General features: G+C 37.9%; 1 protein-coding gene across 40 annotated transcripts in view; it reads right to left on the bottom strand.

The window, feature by feature from the left end:
* The window catches only part of PARD3 (par-3 family cell polarity regulator), a 579,492-nt gene that overhangs the window by 212,364 nt on the left and 348,431 nt on the right, over window positions 1-18,697 (bottom strand). For all 40 annotated transcript variants that reach the window (XM_055543694.1, XM_055543705.1, XM_055543697.1 and 37 more), the window contains 3 exons: window positions 12,946-13,134; window positions 11,439-11,609; window positions 3,293-3,443 (listed from right to left, as the gene is read on the bottom strand). In XM_055543694.1, the coding sequence (XP_055399669.1) occupies window positions 3,293-3,443; window positions 11,439-11,609; window positions 12,946-13,134 (511 nt within the window). The remainder of the gene's footprint in view (window positions 1-3,292; window positions 3,444-11,438; window positions 11,610-12,945; window positions 13,135-18,697) is intronic.

The following is an 18,697-nucleotide window of genomic DNA, read 5'->3' as shown; positions in this document are numbered from 1 at the left end:
TCAGCTTGTGATGGTGTCCTACGAAGTGCACATGTTGGTGAAATTAGCTGCACCTCTTACTGCTATTGTTAGTAGTATGGTAGCTAAGACAGTTCAGGATCTGTAAAATACTTTTAAGGCTTTTAAAAGGAAGAAATCCTACGTAGACTCCATACAGATTTCTCTTTGATGAGTGTCCAAGATCACTCCTTGAAAATCCATGATAGTGGAGAGTCAGCCAATACAGAAGATACCTGGAGAACCCTTGCCTTTGTTTGCAAGTCTGGCTGACCTCACCAAAACCTAAGGAGATGAATCAGGTTCCAATAACATGGGATTCATGACTCAGAAAAATATACATCATAATTTTGGTTCAGAAACACGGAATTCTGGGGCTTCAGACCTGTCACTTAATTTCTTTCGTCCAAAATTCCCCCGCACAGATGTTAAGCAGGCGGGGGCAAATGGTTTGTAAGGTGGTTTCCTCTGAAACAACTTCTTTGATTTAAATCACAGTGTTGGCCAGAACGGAAGATTCTGCAGACTGTGTAATGCCAGTTGCTTGAAAATGTGGATACTTAAAAATGGATGTTAATAAAGGTTAAATGTCACTAACACTTACTGTGTGATCCCACTAATCCCCAGAGAGGGCTATTTTTAGAAAGAGGAAATAGCCAAGAACAAAATAAAACTAAAATCATCATGGGATCTTGCGGCTTAGCTCTTTTATTTAAGTGCGTAAGTGTGGCTGGTGACATCTGACATGTTCCCAACTAGAATCTCTCCTTTTTTTGGTCTATTTTTTGGAAGCTTCTCTCCTGAGTTATGTTCCCATAGAAATGAGTCAGCTTCAAAGCTCCTTTTGGACCTACAGTTGCACAGGAGGAATATTCTATGTGAAAATTTACCCTGTCCACATGAAATTAATCATTTCTTAATGTAGTCATCTGGAATTTCGACACAAAGTTCTATCTGAATCATAGCAGATCATGAAGCAGTTACCACCACCTCCACTGGTGTCCAAACAGGGGTTAAACGGATAGAAGACAACCACTAACCAAACAAGATCTGTCTGAGCAATTTTCATGCACCCAGATACTGCGCCCATTAGTAAATGATGGTGCTATCGAGTTTAGCTTAACTGAAATTCAGTGCTTTAATTTCTTATATTTGGTACCTTGCTTTGGTATCTTTTTGTAAGACACTATTTTTTGCAAGATTTCTAACTCTAAGTGGGAAGTGACATTATGAATACTGTTTGTTTCTTAGGGTCAATGACGCTGAAATAGGGACTGACAAGATGAAAGAATTCTCAAATTTTTAAAACTTAAGATAAAAACTCAAATTCAGCACATACATTTCTCAGAGTAAAATATATGAGACTCCTAGTTTCTAGTACAACTTGTAAAAAAATGTCTTAAAATATCCAAATCATACAATATCAGTTTGGCCTTCCATAAAAGGAATCTGTCACCCCCAGCCCAAAACAGAACCCACAATACATTACAAAGCACAGAGCTGAAAGGGAGGTTACTACCACAGCAGAAGCATCTGGAATTTTAAAGTCCATTACATCTCCAGCAGAGGGAAAGGAAAACAATGCCAACTCTAAAGCAAACTTAGGGCTAATGAGGTCATTACTAACAAAAGCAGGGCACAAGACTAAAGAAAAAGAAGGAATCCTCAACCCATATATACAGCATTTCCAAAGGTCACTAGGTGAATTGGGGGCTTTTGGTTTGTTTTTTAGTTTTAGTTTTTCGCCTTCCTCTGAAGCATCAGGGATTGGAGGCAGGATGCAGGTTACAGGAACTGGTGGACCAATGGTCTGATTCAGTATGGCAAGTCCTATGTTCCTATAATAAAGGGGAAATTACAGCAAATCACTTTGTATGCATACAGATCCAGGGACACATATACTCTCTTTCTCTCTTAAGAGGTCTGAATTTTCAACAATAAAAAAAGCGTTTAATGAAGATTAACTGACACACCAAAACTGGAAAAGTAGGGAAAACCTCACAGCAGTGAGGAGAGTGATTATTAATAAATGAAGGTTAATCTAACTAACACACCATGTGCAATGCCTGTCGTCTGACATGTATGCAATACCTTCAGCATTCTTCCCCTGCTCACACCACATCAAGAAGATCAAACAAAAATGTTGACAAATGTTGCCAGAGAGCTGGCATGTCTTTATTCTACGTGTAATAAAATAAGAAATGGGGAATTTAGCAGTATATCCAAATAAGAAAGCTAGAAGGATTAGAGGAAGAACAACAGAAAATTCTACTAGTCATGTTCACATATTTTTCCGATCATGCCTGGTAGAAAGTTCTTTGAAGGCAGACTGTTTCTCTCTCCTCTTTGCATCTACAGAAAAAGTAAATACAGTGTCTTGCCAACAGCAGGCTTTCCATAAACATACACTGATGAAGAAAACAAATTCCTGTCCCAATGAAGCTTCCTAATGGAGACATGGATTGTATTCAATCTCCATTAAATGAATGGAGTTAAATTTAGGCTTGTGCTTCACATTAGAGGCTTGCAAAACACACCAGCAATCAAAGCATTTTAGGTCACGTGCTATTTTAATCAAAACAGCTTCTTACATTTTAAATTTGACAACTCTCACAAGCTAATCCCAAGATGAGCAACTCAGTAAATCCAACCACTCTGGTGGCAGCAAGTCTTTATTAACTGGATCTGTTAGCAGAGAGCTGAACGGGTGCAGAGCAAGTGCTAATAACCTCATTACCCACTGGGGGCCACACAGACAGAACGGTGCTGAATGCAAACAAAGGACGCAAAACACTGGTTTCAGGATTTTCAAATGAAGCCTTTGAAAAAGTCGAGATGCGATTAAAACAGGGTAACACTTTAGTCCATAACAACCACAAAATGTGAATATTTCATATACACATATCTACGTATTTTTCCTCTCCCTGTAAACAGTGCTATTATAAAAATATGATCTTGAAATCTTGCCATAAACCTCTAAATTTTGATTAAAAAAAAAACCCAAAACACAGCTTCATTTAACATCTCAGACACGCTAAGAATATCTTGATCACTGGAAAGCATTTCTGTGCGATCCCTTCTTTTTCTCCTTTCCCACGTGTTATAGGATCTAACCCTCACCTAACAAATTCAATGTATTGATTGCTTCTCTTGGCATTAACACTTCCTGAATAATTATAACGAACCTGCTCCTTTTCCTCTTGAAAACATGGGACTCCTTTACATTAATAACCTCTCTGTGAACCAGTAAAAGCATAAACATAAGATGGGACCAACAGGGTTGTACCTGACTCACCCATTATCCTACTGAGCGCAGCATTTCTTGTGGGTGATTCATCAAGACCCTCGAGCCCGCTGTAGAGGGAGTGGGAAATCCTTCGTTCTCTATCATCCAACACTGTTTCAATGGGCAGCTCGGGTCCAGAGGGGCTCCCAGGTGACTTCAGCTGCAGAGAAAGATGGAGAAAGGCCAAGTCAGAAGTGGAGGCCCAGGAGCAGCATGGGGGAATCATAACAACTTGCCCAAGGCCCGCACCCAACTGAGTACCAAATGAACCGGAACTCTTCACCCTGTGCCAGAATAGCTGGTGGTGACAGCTCTGCCTAGTGGCCGGCTTCCTGTGCCACCTTACCCTGTGCCCCCTGAAGCTCTGCCAGAGCCCAAGCACTGGACCAAAAACGTGTATGTTAAAGGCTTTCTTCCAAACTTATCTTGTTGCTTATTTTTTCAGTTTGACGGTTAAGTATCTGTTGAAGTCAGTTTAAGTTATGGTTTAATTCAGAACTTTTTATGACATGCTGCCCTGTGCAACACATGCTGTATCATTATCAAAACAAAAGCTGAAATTTAACTCTGCTTTTTACATTTAGAGTGTGTAAATACAGCTAACCATTAGCACGCCATGGTGTGTGTGCGGGGGAGAATGACCACCTACACTCTAAGACCTAAAGGCCACTTCTTAGCTCAGGTGTCTTCAACAACACCCTGAGCCTCCGTTTTTTCTGCTGAAATTAGAAACAAATTCTATTCTCTCATTGTAATCCTAAGTATGAGAGAAAATAAACCATATAGGATAGGGACCTCCCTGGTGGCCCAGTGGTTAAGATTTTGCCTTCCAATGCAGGAGGTGTGGGTTCAACCCCTGGCTGGGGAACTAAGATCCCACATGCCTCATGGCCAAAAAAAGCCAAAACATAAAACAGAAGTAATACTGTCACAAATTCAATAAAGACTCAAAAACCAAAAAAAAAAAGCTATATAGGATATTGACAATACAGAAGTAAAGATTAAGTATTCTAATGAAGCAGGCAAAGATGCCTATTTCACAAACATACAATCTGCTAGATAAGTGGAGAATATAGGTTGATTCCCATCACTGAGAATTAAAACAGTGAGTGGCATAACAGTTGTGCCTTATAAGTTATGAATTTCATAAAAATAATAGGAAAGAGAAATCTATGCTAGTAAGGCCATGAAACAATAGGGAACAGAACATATAAATACAAATCCTCCCAAAGTGGGCTCCAAGGTTAACCCCACCTGATGCTTTGGCAAAGGCCTACAGCCAGAGGCAGGGAGGAGTTAGGCAGTGGGGGCAGCGTGGAGGCAGGGGCTCCAGCACAGCAAAGCAAACAGTGCACGTTCCAAACACAGAGGAAACCGCAACCGTGGCTTCTCCATTGGAACAAATTCTTATTTCTGTTAGAAGCTATCATCTGTTTAATATAAATGAGATATTTAATGAAGTTCCGAATTGTAGACTTATCTCGCCCAGTTTGATAAGCACTGGGGAGATTTAATGCATTGAAGGGTCAACACAATTACAACTGCAGGCACGTCAAACTGCAGGAGAATAATAAACGTGCAGTGCTGGTGAATTAGACTCAATAAGGCTTAAATTGTGAAATGAGGATTTGTTTTATTAGTTTTTTTTTTTTTTAATTGCAGATTACAACCGACAGCTTTACTGAAAAGAAAATTAAATACTCAAGGTCTCGGATATAAAAAAATAAAAGAATATTTTCTGAAAGGACATGATGCCATAATTCCAAGGGACTCTGGGGAGGTAAAAACAAAAATAAACACAGCAAATACCTGATATCTTTAAAAATAGACATGCATGAGTACTTTTAATGAACACAATATTAAAGAGACTCACTATACAAGTCTCAACATGCAAAACCCGCATCCTACACAATAATTTATTTCATCATAAGACAGACAACACATCCTTGAGTTTGCTTAACAAATATATTTAATTGAACTACATAACTGCAATTTTTTAGATGATAAACTCTTTATAAAGCACCTTTATGCGAAACCCTTAAATATCCCGAGAGGCTATTTTAGAATTTTATAAAGTCAAATAAAAATTCCATTTAAAGAATTGTACACACAGGCTTTCCAGAGAAAAACAATAAGATGCCTGTTCATTAGGAAAGTCATACTTGAGCACTTTCCTGGGAAAGCATCTGCACCTCCCCACCTCCCTAACTGTGTCTAATTTGCATCTCAAAAGACAGATTTAAATGAAGACATCAATGGCCTCCTACATAAATATTTAACAGAAGATACAATGCCTTTTAATTTCTTTAAAAAAAAAAAAACAATTGGAGTACAGAGTTTTGTTTTAAATCTTTTGATGATTCTTTTTGTTGCAAGCAAAGAGTTTAAGAAAGAAGAGAGTATCACATCGGAGGTGGGAGTGGCCACTCCAAGTAAGGTGGTCCTAGAAGAGTGGGTGGCCTTCCTGCAATATGGTTTGCTCCCAGGCAGACCATATATTCTCCTTATATGAAAACCTTATCAAATCAAGCTTAATTCGAAGAGGACACCAAAATAAAAGAACTGCAATTTTCACTTTGTCTTTTCAGCTGCAAAAGAAATGTTCTTCCATGCAACAGAATTCAGTCCCAAGCAGGAGCAGAAGTTTGGGACCCCATCAACTCCAGTGCTAGGAAAATAGGAATGCCTTCTCACCCATTAAAGAGAATTCAGCTCTAGACTGCAACAAGATAACCTATACTGGACATCAGTAAGAAGTGATACAGTCTTTTCCCAAAGGAATGTGCAAGTGCATGCCATGGGCCAAGAAATATCCTACACTCTTTGACCAGTCCATTTATTTCATTTTCCAGTTGCTAGCCTCACAAAGTAAGAAGCTAAGTGAATAACAAAGATTCATGCCAATCAACATTTATCAGAACTTCATTTACAAAGGCATAAACATTGGGAATTACTCCATACCTAAAAACAATGGAAATATAGCATTCTCTTAAAAAGATATGTGGCTTTTATAATCAGGAAATAATAAGTGCTATTTAATAACAAAAAGCTGGATACTGTCCAATGAATATGCTTTATATTATACACTTGGCCTACTCTTCCTGGGAAAAGGTGAAAGATTGGTTTCTTTTTAAAAACGAATACAATATCTATAGGGCTTTGTAAAATCTCATGTTGTTGTAAGCGTGCATTAGCAGGTCAAATCATGTCTTTCCCATAAAGAGAATGTATCCCACCATCTCAACTATAAACAGTGAAAAGCTGGCACAGATACTGCCCTAATCCCCTTCAGCAAGCCTAAAACTGGGTCCGAGTTAGTAATTGGCACGATCTCATTATCTGATATTTCAGTCTTTATAAGCTTATTCTATTTTATCCCCAATTCCTGGCACAGAGCAGGCACTGGGTGAATAATTGGATGAATAAATTCATTTCTAAGTGAATGACTCAGAGTTTCCTTAAAATGGTTTAGAGATATCATACATTTAGGCCATGTGGAAGCAGGCCCTTGAAGCTGAGGACACAGCACAACACCGGAAGTAAAACAAAGCTGATTGAGATTAAAAATCACACACTGTAGAAAGTACTGGTTTGGTCAAAAAGTTTGTTCAGGTTTTCCATACCACTTAAAGGAAAAACCCAAACGAACTTCTTGGACAACTCAATACTAATATCCAAAGGACAAGTTAACACAAAACAATGGATAAAAAGACGGGGTTTAACTTTGGAAAAGAGTGACCAGAGTTTCAGGGCACAGTTCCGGGTTCTGCGTTTATGAAGAACCATTGCTAATGACCTTCACGTCTCCACGTGGTCGAGAGCAAGGACCAGAGTGTAAAGTAAGCCTGGACGCGGCAGACACAGAACAGATGGCCTACCTGACTTGGGGTTACTGTCCACACTTCCCAACACAGCCAGAATATCAACTGCCCAAACAACACACATGCCATCAGACCCTCTCATGTGCCTAAGAGGGTTGGACACCTTGCTTCTCAATTTCTTAAATTACTTGCCGGCATTAAGCACATCATTTGACCTCCTGTGTTTATTTCTTCACACATAAAGAGAATCATAAATGATACCTTAGGCTCCTTTCTATTCTAATATAGCTTTCTAATTCTAAGAGGATTAAATGAGAGAGAGAATTCATTTTAAAGTAGTCCTTGGTCAGTTCAGTGAGTTTTGACAAATTGATAAATCCATGTAACATACACCTCTCTTTGAATAAAGGGCATTCCCATTACCTTATTAAATTCCTCCCTATTATTTCCCACTCAATCCCAACTTGCTCAAAAGCAACCAATGATATTTTCATCCTAGTTTTCCCAGTTCTAGATTTTCATATAAATTAAATAATGTTAATAATAATATTAGTAACAGTATAAAAAATTAATAATCCCAATTGATATCAGCTTATTCATTGCTATAAAAATGCCTGCTGGGATGATTAACAAGAGCTTATTAAACCTATAGGCCAATTTGAGAGAACTGATACTTCAATGATACTGAATCTGCTAATCATGTATCACTCCACTAATTTTGATCTAACTTAATTCTTCAGCAATGTTTTATAGGAATATGAGTACAGAGACTACCTGCATTGTTCAATTCATCCCAAAGTACTTTACAGTTTTTGATATACAGAACAGGATCAGCTTGCTTTGTGGGAAGACAGGCTTTACTGCAGTGTAAACAAAATGGGTTGAGGGGAAGATCCTTCAGGGAGCTGCAGCACAGAGCCCTGCCAGGTGACTGGGCAGCTGCAGGGGATGGAGGAGAGTAGGGAGGAGAGATTCCAGAGGAGGAGCTGACAGAGACAAGAAAGGCATCTGAGAGGTCAGGATCACCCCAGATTCCCAGCTTCAATTGCAGAAACAGTGGAGCTATTTCTTCGGGGAAGGACAAAGGTAGATGAAGACCTCGAGGAGGAACTCTAGGAGGAAAAAGTAGAGGTGCCTCAGAGACACACCAGTACACGTCTCCACTGAAGAGGGGGGTCTGGAACTAGAATAGGGTCCTGAGATGGTAACATGATCACAGGATTCATCACAACGAACACAGTACCCGAACACCAGGGAACAAAGGTCTCCCAGGGAGCGTGTGCAGAAGACACAGCCTAGGAAATGCCCTGAAGAATACTAACCAATAAAGGAATAGGCAGAAGAGAGCAACCTTAGAGGAGACAGAAGGGCCAGACTGAAGGAGGAGAAAAAAGGAGAGAATTGACAGGAAAGGATTCAAGAACGAGGCAGCGTTCAGACTTCTGAGAAGTCAAGTGGAAGAGACTGAGAAACATCTTCTAGAAAATGTCTCGAATGTGCTGTATGGAAACAAAGAACAGAGACGTGCAGGGAAAGATGTACCTAGTGCAATGAGTTGCCTTTTTTTTTTTTTTTTTAATCTTTGGCCATACCACACAGAATGTGGGATCTTAGTTCCCCGACCAGGGATCAAACCTGCACCGCCTGCTTTGGAAGCCCTGAATCTTAATCACAGGACTCCCAGGGAATTCCGCAGAGTTGCTAATTTTTAAAGAAAACATATTGAGATAGCACACAGCACTTCCCACATATAAGAGAGGGCAAGGAAAGATGTGACAAAGCACAAAAGATGAGCCTTTTGCAAATTTTCATCTTCTTTAGCTTGAAATTAAGTATGCAAACCCTTGATTTAAAGATGAGTCAGTGAAATAAAGTTCTGTGATACTGTCCAAGGCCGGACTACACAGCTGATGGATAGACCCAGAAGGAGGGAACTTAGCACATTATTCTGGCTTGAGGTTCATGCATGACAAGACATGCTCTGGTTACATCAATATTTACGGTAACATAATTTACACATACCCTCTCAGTAATTCAGGGAGAGGTTTCTCCAAAGGTAATATATAATATAAGTACAACAGCAGCAAAATCATGTCTTAAGACTTATGGGAAGCTGAAATGAGCTCTTCTGTCTTCATATAATTCTTTAGTTAAATCCTGTCAGTACAAAAGGCTTTTCACTGGTATTACAAAGAGAACACAGCACTCGTGATAAGATTTTTTTTTTTTATCTAATTGCTTTATAAGCTTACTCTATCCTAAGAAATAGTAATAACCAGCAATGTATGAAAGTGATACCGTAAAGAATATTGAATATTAAAGTCTATTACTGCCTACTGCCGCTGTTCCCTTACTTATATCATTTTCATTCACATAAATTCATATGCAGAAGTGAATGAGACACAAAGATATTGCAGTGGGATTTCAATTCCATGCTTCTTATAGGGCGACAGGGGATCAAATCAGTGCCTTTATCAAAATATTTTCAGGCTAGTACAGGTTTGTTTGGGGAACAAGAGGGATCCCCTGAACCAGATGAAAGCACGTCCAGATTCAGGATGCTGACCTTGGGTCTGTTTCTCACAGTCTAAGTGCCCATGTAATGTTTCAATGCTTTTCTCTGAAGGAAAACTTTGAGAAGGTGATAACAATATGATATACTGTCCAGGAGAACATCCAAGGATGGAACCCCGCCAGTTCTTTTTGTTTGTTTTTTATTTGCACTGGGTTTTAGTTGCGGCATGTGGGATCTAGTTCCCTGACCAGGAATCGAACCCAGAACCCCTGCACTGGGAGATTGGCGTCTCAGTCACTGGACCACCAGGGAAGTCCCCCAGTGTTTTTATTCACCGCTCTACCCCCAGGATCTAACACATTTTCTCAATGAGCATCTGTCTAATGAATACAATCTTAGGGAAAATCAAATTCTTCCATTTTTTAAAAAGACCTAATAAAGAACAATGTGTCTTGTGAACTAACTGTGGAGATAGCTCTTTACAGGACTTAACGTTTAAAATATCAGTGAATGATTTGGAAACCAATAAAAATAACCATTCAAGAAAATCAATCCAGTAGCCTAGTCTGAGGGACTAGCATTTATATTTAAGAAAGCAAATGTTTTACTTTCACAGTTTTTCACTATGAAGTTTCTAGTTAAGGTGACACTCTTCTCTTGCTGTCGTGGAAATTAACTTGTTAATTAACATTAAGTCATTCTTCATTTGGAAAATAAAAATGCAAAAGTAAGTCTGTGGTCAATAATTTTTCAAAAATTGGTCACCTCTCCACTAACTACCCCCTGAGCTCAAAGGTATGTTGCAAAATCCAGTTGTATTAACCAATTGGATGAGCCATCATCATGACCTGAAAAGTTTTCTTTATACATTAAACACAGATTTTAAAATTAAGAAAAGCACCTAAGCAGGTTAGGTATACTTTCCAGTTTGTGCGATTTGCTAAACATTTTCTCTTAGTTGATTTAAAAGTATGGGGAGCTGAACATCAATAAAGAGAAAAACAACAAATGATACTTTCAGCAAGCAGGTCCCACCTCTTTCCTATAGATGGCACATACTTTATAAAATGTCTTAAAAAAATCGTTTGGTTTTTTTTCAGGTTCTAATATTCATTAACAAATCTATATTTAATTCCCTTTAAATTTTCAAATGCTCTGCTATTGAAACATAAGTAGTATGTTTCTACTTGGTATGTTTTGCTATCTGGGAAAACAAAAGCTCACGTCCTTCGAGAAAGAAAACCTTCCCACTCACAGCTGGTTAGACACAGCACAGGTGCAGAACCCACCATGGTTTCATGCAGCAGATATCACTGAAGAGCAGGTTCTCCAGAGGAAAATGCCCAGCCCTACAGTAAAGGATGAAGCAGGCCAGGCGTGGGAAGGGAGGCTTCCACTTCTGACCACGTCACAGGAGAAACAGACTCTCCCCCTTGAGGGACTTTGCAAGAGGCACCCAGTCTAGATAAGCAATTGCTGCTTCGGTGTTTCTCCCTCCTGGTTCAACACTGATGAACAGAAGAGAAACGGGACTCTGGGCAGGAATGTGTGGCACCCAGCTAAACAAAGGTGCCTTCCAGATCCCGGCATTAACTCTTGAGGTGGCAATAGAAATATTACTGCATGCTCAGGAATATTTTGAGCACAGAATTAAGAAAATAAATCACAATCTAATGACAATGAAATAAACTCTAGCCACCAGAGATAATTGAGAATCTTCTGCGGCAAAGCCCAGGGACCTGTAATTCTTCGTCCAATGTTAGGAGAGAACTTGGTACTACGGCCATTTCAGATGCCTTTTGTCTTTCTCATTCTTTACCTCAGTGCATTTGCTTATTCTCCTCGCCACAATGAGCTGGATCATTCCTCGCTTGTTCCCTTCAGTGGACATGGACCTCCGGAGGGTTTCCATGGCATCCTGGTTTGTCTTGCCCAACAGGGATTCTCCATTCACTGCTATCAGTTGATCATTCACCCGAAGCCTCCCATCCTGGGAAGGAAGCAGGTAAAAATAAGTGCCATTAAATAGTCTGTGATAAAAGAAGCTGCTTTCCCCTTCATTAAAAAAATAAAATGAAAACAAAGCAAAAACAAAAGGGGGGGGGCTTTAATACTAATGGATTATGCCCAATTGAACACTAGCATAATAATGTGTAAGCAGCCCTTGCAGCCTGTGTCTACTTCAATCATTTATACATTTGTAAATCAAGTCATTATCATAATCTGTTTACCAAAATAGCATACTAATTCAAAGGACACAAAGTGATTACTTTCCTGCTTCCACAGACACCCAGAGAGGTTATTTACAACCCAAGACGTGCAAAAGCTCCAGGCTATTAGACAATTGCAGAGAAGAGCAGCACCCCCTCAACAGACAGCCAGGACGTTTTCTCTCCTCTGGGAAACAGAAGTGACCCACAAGAGGGGAAGGGAGAGAAGAGGGAGGGATTAACCTTTCCTGTCAGGCAGGTCTGTGCCAGAACCTGAGCTAAGTCTCTGCAAAGATAATCTTCATTTCACTAGCATGAACCTGGGCTGTGAACTCGGAGATCAAAAATGAGGAGCTGAAGATAAGACTTGCATCCCCAAATGGAACATCACTGAGATTACAGCAGTTGTTTGATCCTGTTTGGGTTATTAGCAAAAAGCCAGAAAACATTTAAGTGTTACAGGGGATCAGAAATATGCCATCCCAAAACACACCACTTTGGCATAGGAATTATTCTCAGCAGAAGGCAAGTGAGAAATGTCAGACACAGAGAGAGGGCTCTGTCCTCCCTGCCTCTGGCTGAACCCAGGGGAGAAGGTCCTCCTTGTGAAGGTGCCAGGTCTCTTCTCTCTAACCTGTAAGTGGAGAATGACCCTCACACCAGAGACAGAGACTTACTGAGATGAGTCTTCAGAAACAAACCTTATAAAAGGAGACTTTTCTTCCATTGGTTCCCTTCAGAGGTTTACCATCCCACAATTGACTGCCCCTGGAAGCCCAAACCGTCTTTCTTCGTCTAATCCCTACTCTACAACTTATCACCATTTGCTAAAATGGTATACAAGCTTCTAAATCTAACTGCTTCCCTAGGTTTTCACTTCTTCCTGGGGAGTCCCCATACACATAAAATTGGAAATTTTACCATCAGTAAAATTTGTAAACTTTTTCTCCTCTTAATCTGTTTTTTGTCGGTTTACTTCACAGGCTACAGAAATGAACATACATAGGGAAGAGGAATGATTTCACCCCAACCACTTAAATGTTTCCAAGGAATAGGGCTATAAATTAAACATTTTTGTGAGTGCGCACACGCTTGATAAGATTGACATTGGCTTACTTTCGATGCTGCTCCTCCATTAATAATGGACTTGACGAAGATTCCCAAATCTGCGTGGTTCTCTTTCGACCGGTTACCTTTGACACTGACGCCAAGACCAGCAGATCCTGAATCATTCAGCGGGACTTCAAACGTCAGAAATTCCCGGGTGCCATCAGGCGTGAGAACAGTATCCTCATCTTCTGCTTTCTAACAGGAAACAAAATCGCACAGTTATATTCCAATGTTTCTGTTATTTTGAAGGACTGCTAATGAACAGTTCTTTAATCATAACAGGCACAGTATTTCCATGGAAGTTCCACAACAGGATCCATGATAACAGCACATACTGCATCCCCTCCAGATGATTCCTGGAGCCAGCTGCTAATATTTTTATGTGACTCTTGTTTCAATATTGAAACAAACCTAAACCAGATTCTGAGAAATATAGGAGAAAAAATGTAGCAGAAGGACTAAAGACATGTAGACCCCTAGAGTTTAGGTTTGTTTTTCTTTTTTGTGGGGGGTTTTCATCTGTTTATATATTCTAAACCACAGGAGAAAAACAGAAACAGCAGGAAATCAAAATAAATATAACTCATTTGTCCCTTTGTTTTTCACTAGAAATTTTCAATGTTATTAATAGCTTAATGTTCATTAAGGGTGTATTATTTTATTCTCAAACAACAACAAATCCTGATAATACAAAGTCAGCAGAAAAAGGGGTTCATTTTCAGAGAGTTGCTAGCGAGTTTTAACCTTCAACATTTGTGAGACAAAGTAGAGATAAACAACTTTAGAACAAAATTTTTTTCCACAGTACTGTATGATACATACTGCAGCTGGTGGATATTATTCAAGCAATATTATTTAATTAAAGAGTTGTATATGCCAACCTTGATTTTGTAATAGTAGACATCAAGTGCATAAGAAGATTGCTGCAGAACCCAACACTTGAGATGCACAAACTTTGCCCAGCTCCTCCCCAAAAGCAAGGAGCAAGTGAATGCTTCAGGTATAACTTGATGAAACGGAGTGTGATGACATATAAGTATCTGGACACCGGAAGAGGACCTTGGTAGTGTTCCCAACTGTACGCTGGCCATCTAGACATGTGGCACAAGTTCTTTGAATCACAACTAAATGCCTCATCTAAGTTTACAAAGTTTTCCTCCTTCTCTTTTCGTAGTTTCGGAATATTTTTCCTGCATCCACCTAGTCATTCAGACTGAGATTATCAAAATACACTTGAAGAATGGTTAAACATCTAATGGTACTTAATGAGGCTGGACTATAAGGCATGCTTTGAAGACTGCACTTTTAAGAACTGTTCAATTACACATGTGTAAGCCTACTGCAGAGCAATGGAACTGTGGGTAGACTTCAGCTTTTTTCTTTGCATCTCAACAAATTTTTAAAAATTTTCTAATAATTATCAAAATTAACATAATAATATAAAATAATGTTAAAAGGCATTTGGAAAGTTAATGTGCAATCTGAGATATCTCAATCAGATGAAATAATTTTTGGATGTACAGAGTTTATCAGTAAGAGTCTTTTTTTAGATTATCATAATACAAGAAGTACATTATCCAAATCCACAATAATGTGATTTATTTGTTGTTTCTAACTTACTAATATTCAATGCTAACACTCACTGTGCCATCTGAAAAGATAGCCTCAAAGTTATCAGGACAAGGTATGTTTAAAAAAAACAACTCTAATATGTTAAAAATATGAAAATTATATAATAAAGAATATTTTTAAAAGAACTTGAAAAGATACAGAGGGATAGTATGTTAACTATAAAAAGTACCCAAATCAAAATAAATCCTATACCTGTGCATTATAAAAGCCTTCTTACATTTAAAATATTCCAAGAGAATAATTATAGCTCAAATAAAAATCAATGGATTGGGAAAAATAAACATTAAATACTCTATTAAAATACTGACATCTTATTTACTATGCAAAAGTATCTTTATATATTTGTTTTGCTCTATAAATTTTATTTTCATCCATATGGTTCAAAACAATTGGAGAGCATAAATAAAAACCTTGCATGAATGAACATAGCTACCTCAATATAAAATGTTTCTGATGTTTGAAATACAAAATAGTTTCAGAACACAATACAGCCCTTCTAGTTTAAATTCAGAGGAAACTGAAAGATAAAATTCACTTTGTGAATCAGAACCAGTACTTATATTCCTGGGAAAATTGCATTTGAAAGGACACAGAAACCAAAGACAGTCCCTTACAAGGGCACTTTTAAGTCTGATCATTCAGTACATTTATTTGCCCCAAATCTGGAAGGTTCTTAATTGTCACTTACTGATTTGTAGCTTCAGTTTGATTTTTTAATGTTTACTTATATTGACATTTCTATAATGTTCTACTAAGACTTAAAATTTTCATTTTTCTTCTACTCGAAAAATCAAGATAAGAAGCTAACTGAATACGTGAACAGAAATTTTAATCAAGTTCAAATCATTTCCTGACATGTTGCCCTGCTCCGAACCTGTTTTAAAGGAGGCTGTATTCTCCATGGAAAAGTTTCATTTCTTATGAAAACTGCAGGATGGGAGCAATACTCTTTCTCAGCTTTCTTATCGAGTCTTAAGTCATTATTGTCATTAAAACATTTAAGTGAGAGATTGTACTTTTCATTTGATATTGTATTATTAATCCATTTTGCTCTTGACATGACTGAAATTAACACCAGTTTTTACAGCTTAATTCTCCAGCAGCAAAATGTTTTTAAAAATTTTGCTCTTCAAAAACTATTTCAAAGTCTACTTTATAGAGAATTTTTCCAAAAATTTTACTAGTATGGGGATCTCTTCATTCTGATACAAGGAGAAGCTAATTTTCTATCATCTTCAACTGTTACTCCATCCAGATTCTGTACTGTATCAACTGTTTCTTGAGTCAAGATTTTTCATAAAGAAACACAATAAATACTTTATTTCCCTTTAATTTGCCCCTTAAGCCATTTGGACATGAATGTCACTCAAATACACATCATGTCCCTCATATGCACATGTGATTTTTTTCTGTCAATACAATCTGGCATGTTTTCCCTTAGGCATTACTCCATAGGCATTTTTGCCTTCTAATGCCCAGGAAAAAAAAGAGCATTTTTGCTAAGCATATTAGAAACAGAAAACTTAATGCATAGGCAGTATGAAGGCTATTTATTTTCCCAATAATCCTCAGGATGGCAGAAAAGATGCACACGTATGTGCAGCGAGACAGAAAAATAGCCACAAGTGACCTGCACTAAAGCCTAGTTTTCCTTTCTGCCCCAAACAACAGTCCCAATAGCCGAGGGGACACAGGTGGCCCTCAGGCCACTCTGAGCCTGCAGTTAATCTGCAAACTTGGTAGCAAGGAAGTAGAAGTTGATTATATTATGTGGCCAAAACATGATCATTGGGCAGGGATTAGCGCTAGGATGGGGAAGACAGGGCTGAAAATTTTATGATGGATCTTACAAAATAAGTACGGCATCATATTCTCATGCCTAACTTGAGTTTTCATACAAGTTAAAGACAGAATACACTAACTCAACATCTAGAGTTTAAATAATATGCAAGTATAGCAGACAAATAATAATAACCATTTACAGTTTTAATCAAGAGCAGGATTTTTTAAGGTAAGAGATGGTAGGAAAGGAAAGTGAAGTCGCTCAGTCGTGTCCGACTCTTTGCGACCCCATGGACTGTAGCCTACCAGGCTCCTCTGTCCATAGGATTTTCCAGGCAAGAGTACTGGAGTGGATCGCCATTTCCTTCTCCAGGGGATCTTCCCAACCCAGGGATCAAACCCAGGTCTCCCGCATTGTAGACAGACGCTTTACTGTCTGAGCCACCAGGGAAGTCCAAGAGATGGTACTGTGTTTATATTTTAGGCATAAAGGAATAACCCTACAGTTTAAGCTATAGATTTTATTTTATCCCATATGCAAGATGAATGTTTATGCATGATATTTGTGCTGATATTTTAAGGTTAATTACTCTTATTAGCAAAGTTAAAATGTCACATCTGGTTTTATGTGCTCTTTTCTGATTCAAACAGTAGATCTAAAATAAATAATATTTAAAAATTTTTTAATGTTTTGCTTGATGCTACAAATACTGAGGAGGGGGAAAAAAAAAGGTTTTGTACCGTTGTTAATCTGTAATGTGAAGCCAGAAAAATCAGTTCTCAAAGAAACCCCACAAACCCAAATTGAGGGACATTCTCAAAGTAATTTGCTCTTCAAAAATGAAAACCAAAGATTAACTGAAGAAACGCTCTGGATTAAGAAGGACTAAAGAGACATGACAACGAGACGCCAGGCGTGATTGTACAGTGGAAACTGGACCAGAATGCGATGCATATGTATTCATTCGTTTGTTCATGTCTGCACACCAAGAAGGCCACTAACTGAGACAGCAGGTAATACAACACTGGTAAGTCGATGTTGACTTCATGGCTTTGATGACTATAACCTGGTTACATGCAAAATGTCATTCTTTAGGATACACACACTGAAAGGTTTACAGATGAAGGGGAATTATGTCTACAATTTATCTCAATTCTGAAAAAAATTATACAGTGGAAAGGAAAGATGAAGATATTAGAGGGAGGGAGAGGGAAGAATGGAAGAAAATTACATATCAAATGTAGTTAAATATTAACAAAAAGACAAATATACTGGAGCTCCTCAGGCTATTCTTGAAACTTTTCTGAAAGAATGATGTTTTAGGATAAAAATTACACATAGCAATTAATCCAGAATAGTATTGCTATATCTAAAACAGTCCTTATTTTTAAAACAAACATTACTACCAATATAATCTTTAAAATGACATGAGCTCAATAGCAAAAAAAAAAAAAAAGAATAAATTTTAAAGATAATTTTTATCACTCTACCATTAAAGGAAGACAATAAAAAATAACTAAGATAAATTTCCCAAGGGAAAATACACCAAACATTAGGAAAACTTTAACTTACTTTAGTAAAAGTAGGGAATTTCAAATGAATCCCCTAAACATGGATACAGATTCATTATACAAAATCATTACTATTTTTGTAAGATCATGAAAATATTATTCTATCCCAATCTTGGAATAAGATTGTTTTAAAGTAAGTTTGAATCATTTGAATTGAAAAGTATTTCACTGAATCATAACTTTAAGCTTGAGTACTTAAAGCACTAGAAATAGCACATATTTTATAAAATTCTTTGTGATAATAGCAACATTTGATGGTCAAAGCCAAACTATTGTGATTACTTTAACATATGATTAGGTTAACATATGATTAGGTTAACATGTGATTAATGTGTGATAGTAGAAATCTTCAACAAAACTCAAATTAGAGAATTTTGTATTCTTCCATCAGTGTTAGCCAGGAGAGCCCATGTTTGAGGATCAGAAATGTTTGATGATCAGAAATGTTTGATGAACAGTTTATCCCAAAGAATTTATACAAGGCTTTGAATGAAGAAGTACCAACCCATAATTCAACCCCCCATTAGGCTCACTATGTGCTTTGTCTGACTTTGGCTGTTTTTTCCCCAGCTTTTTGAGATATATTTGACATATAACACTGTGTGAGTCTAGGACGTACAAAGTGTTCATTTGGTACATTTATATATTGCAAAACCATCAATACCATCGTTTAGCTAACACACCTCCATCACCTCACAAAACTACATTTTTTTGTGGTGAGAACATTTAAGATCTACTGTCTTAGCAATTTTTGAGTATACAATACAGTATT

This window comes from Bubalus kerabau, chromosome 13 (genome assembly GCF_029407905.1).
Source record: "Bubalus kerabau isolate K-KA32 ecotype Philippines breed swamp buffalo chromosome 13, PCC_UOA_SB_1v2, whole genome shotgun sequence".
NCBI classification, from domain to species: domain Eukaryota; kingdom Metazoa; phylum Chordata; class Mammalia; order Artiodactyla; family Bovidae; genus Bubalus; species Bubalus kerabau.
The sequence above is the reverse complement of the archived record's forward strand: the minus strand, read 5'-3'. Positions and strand labels throughout refer to the sequence as shown.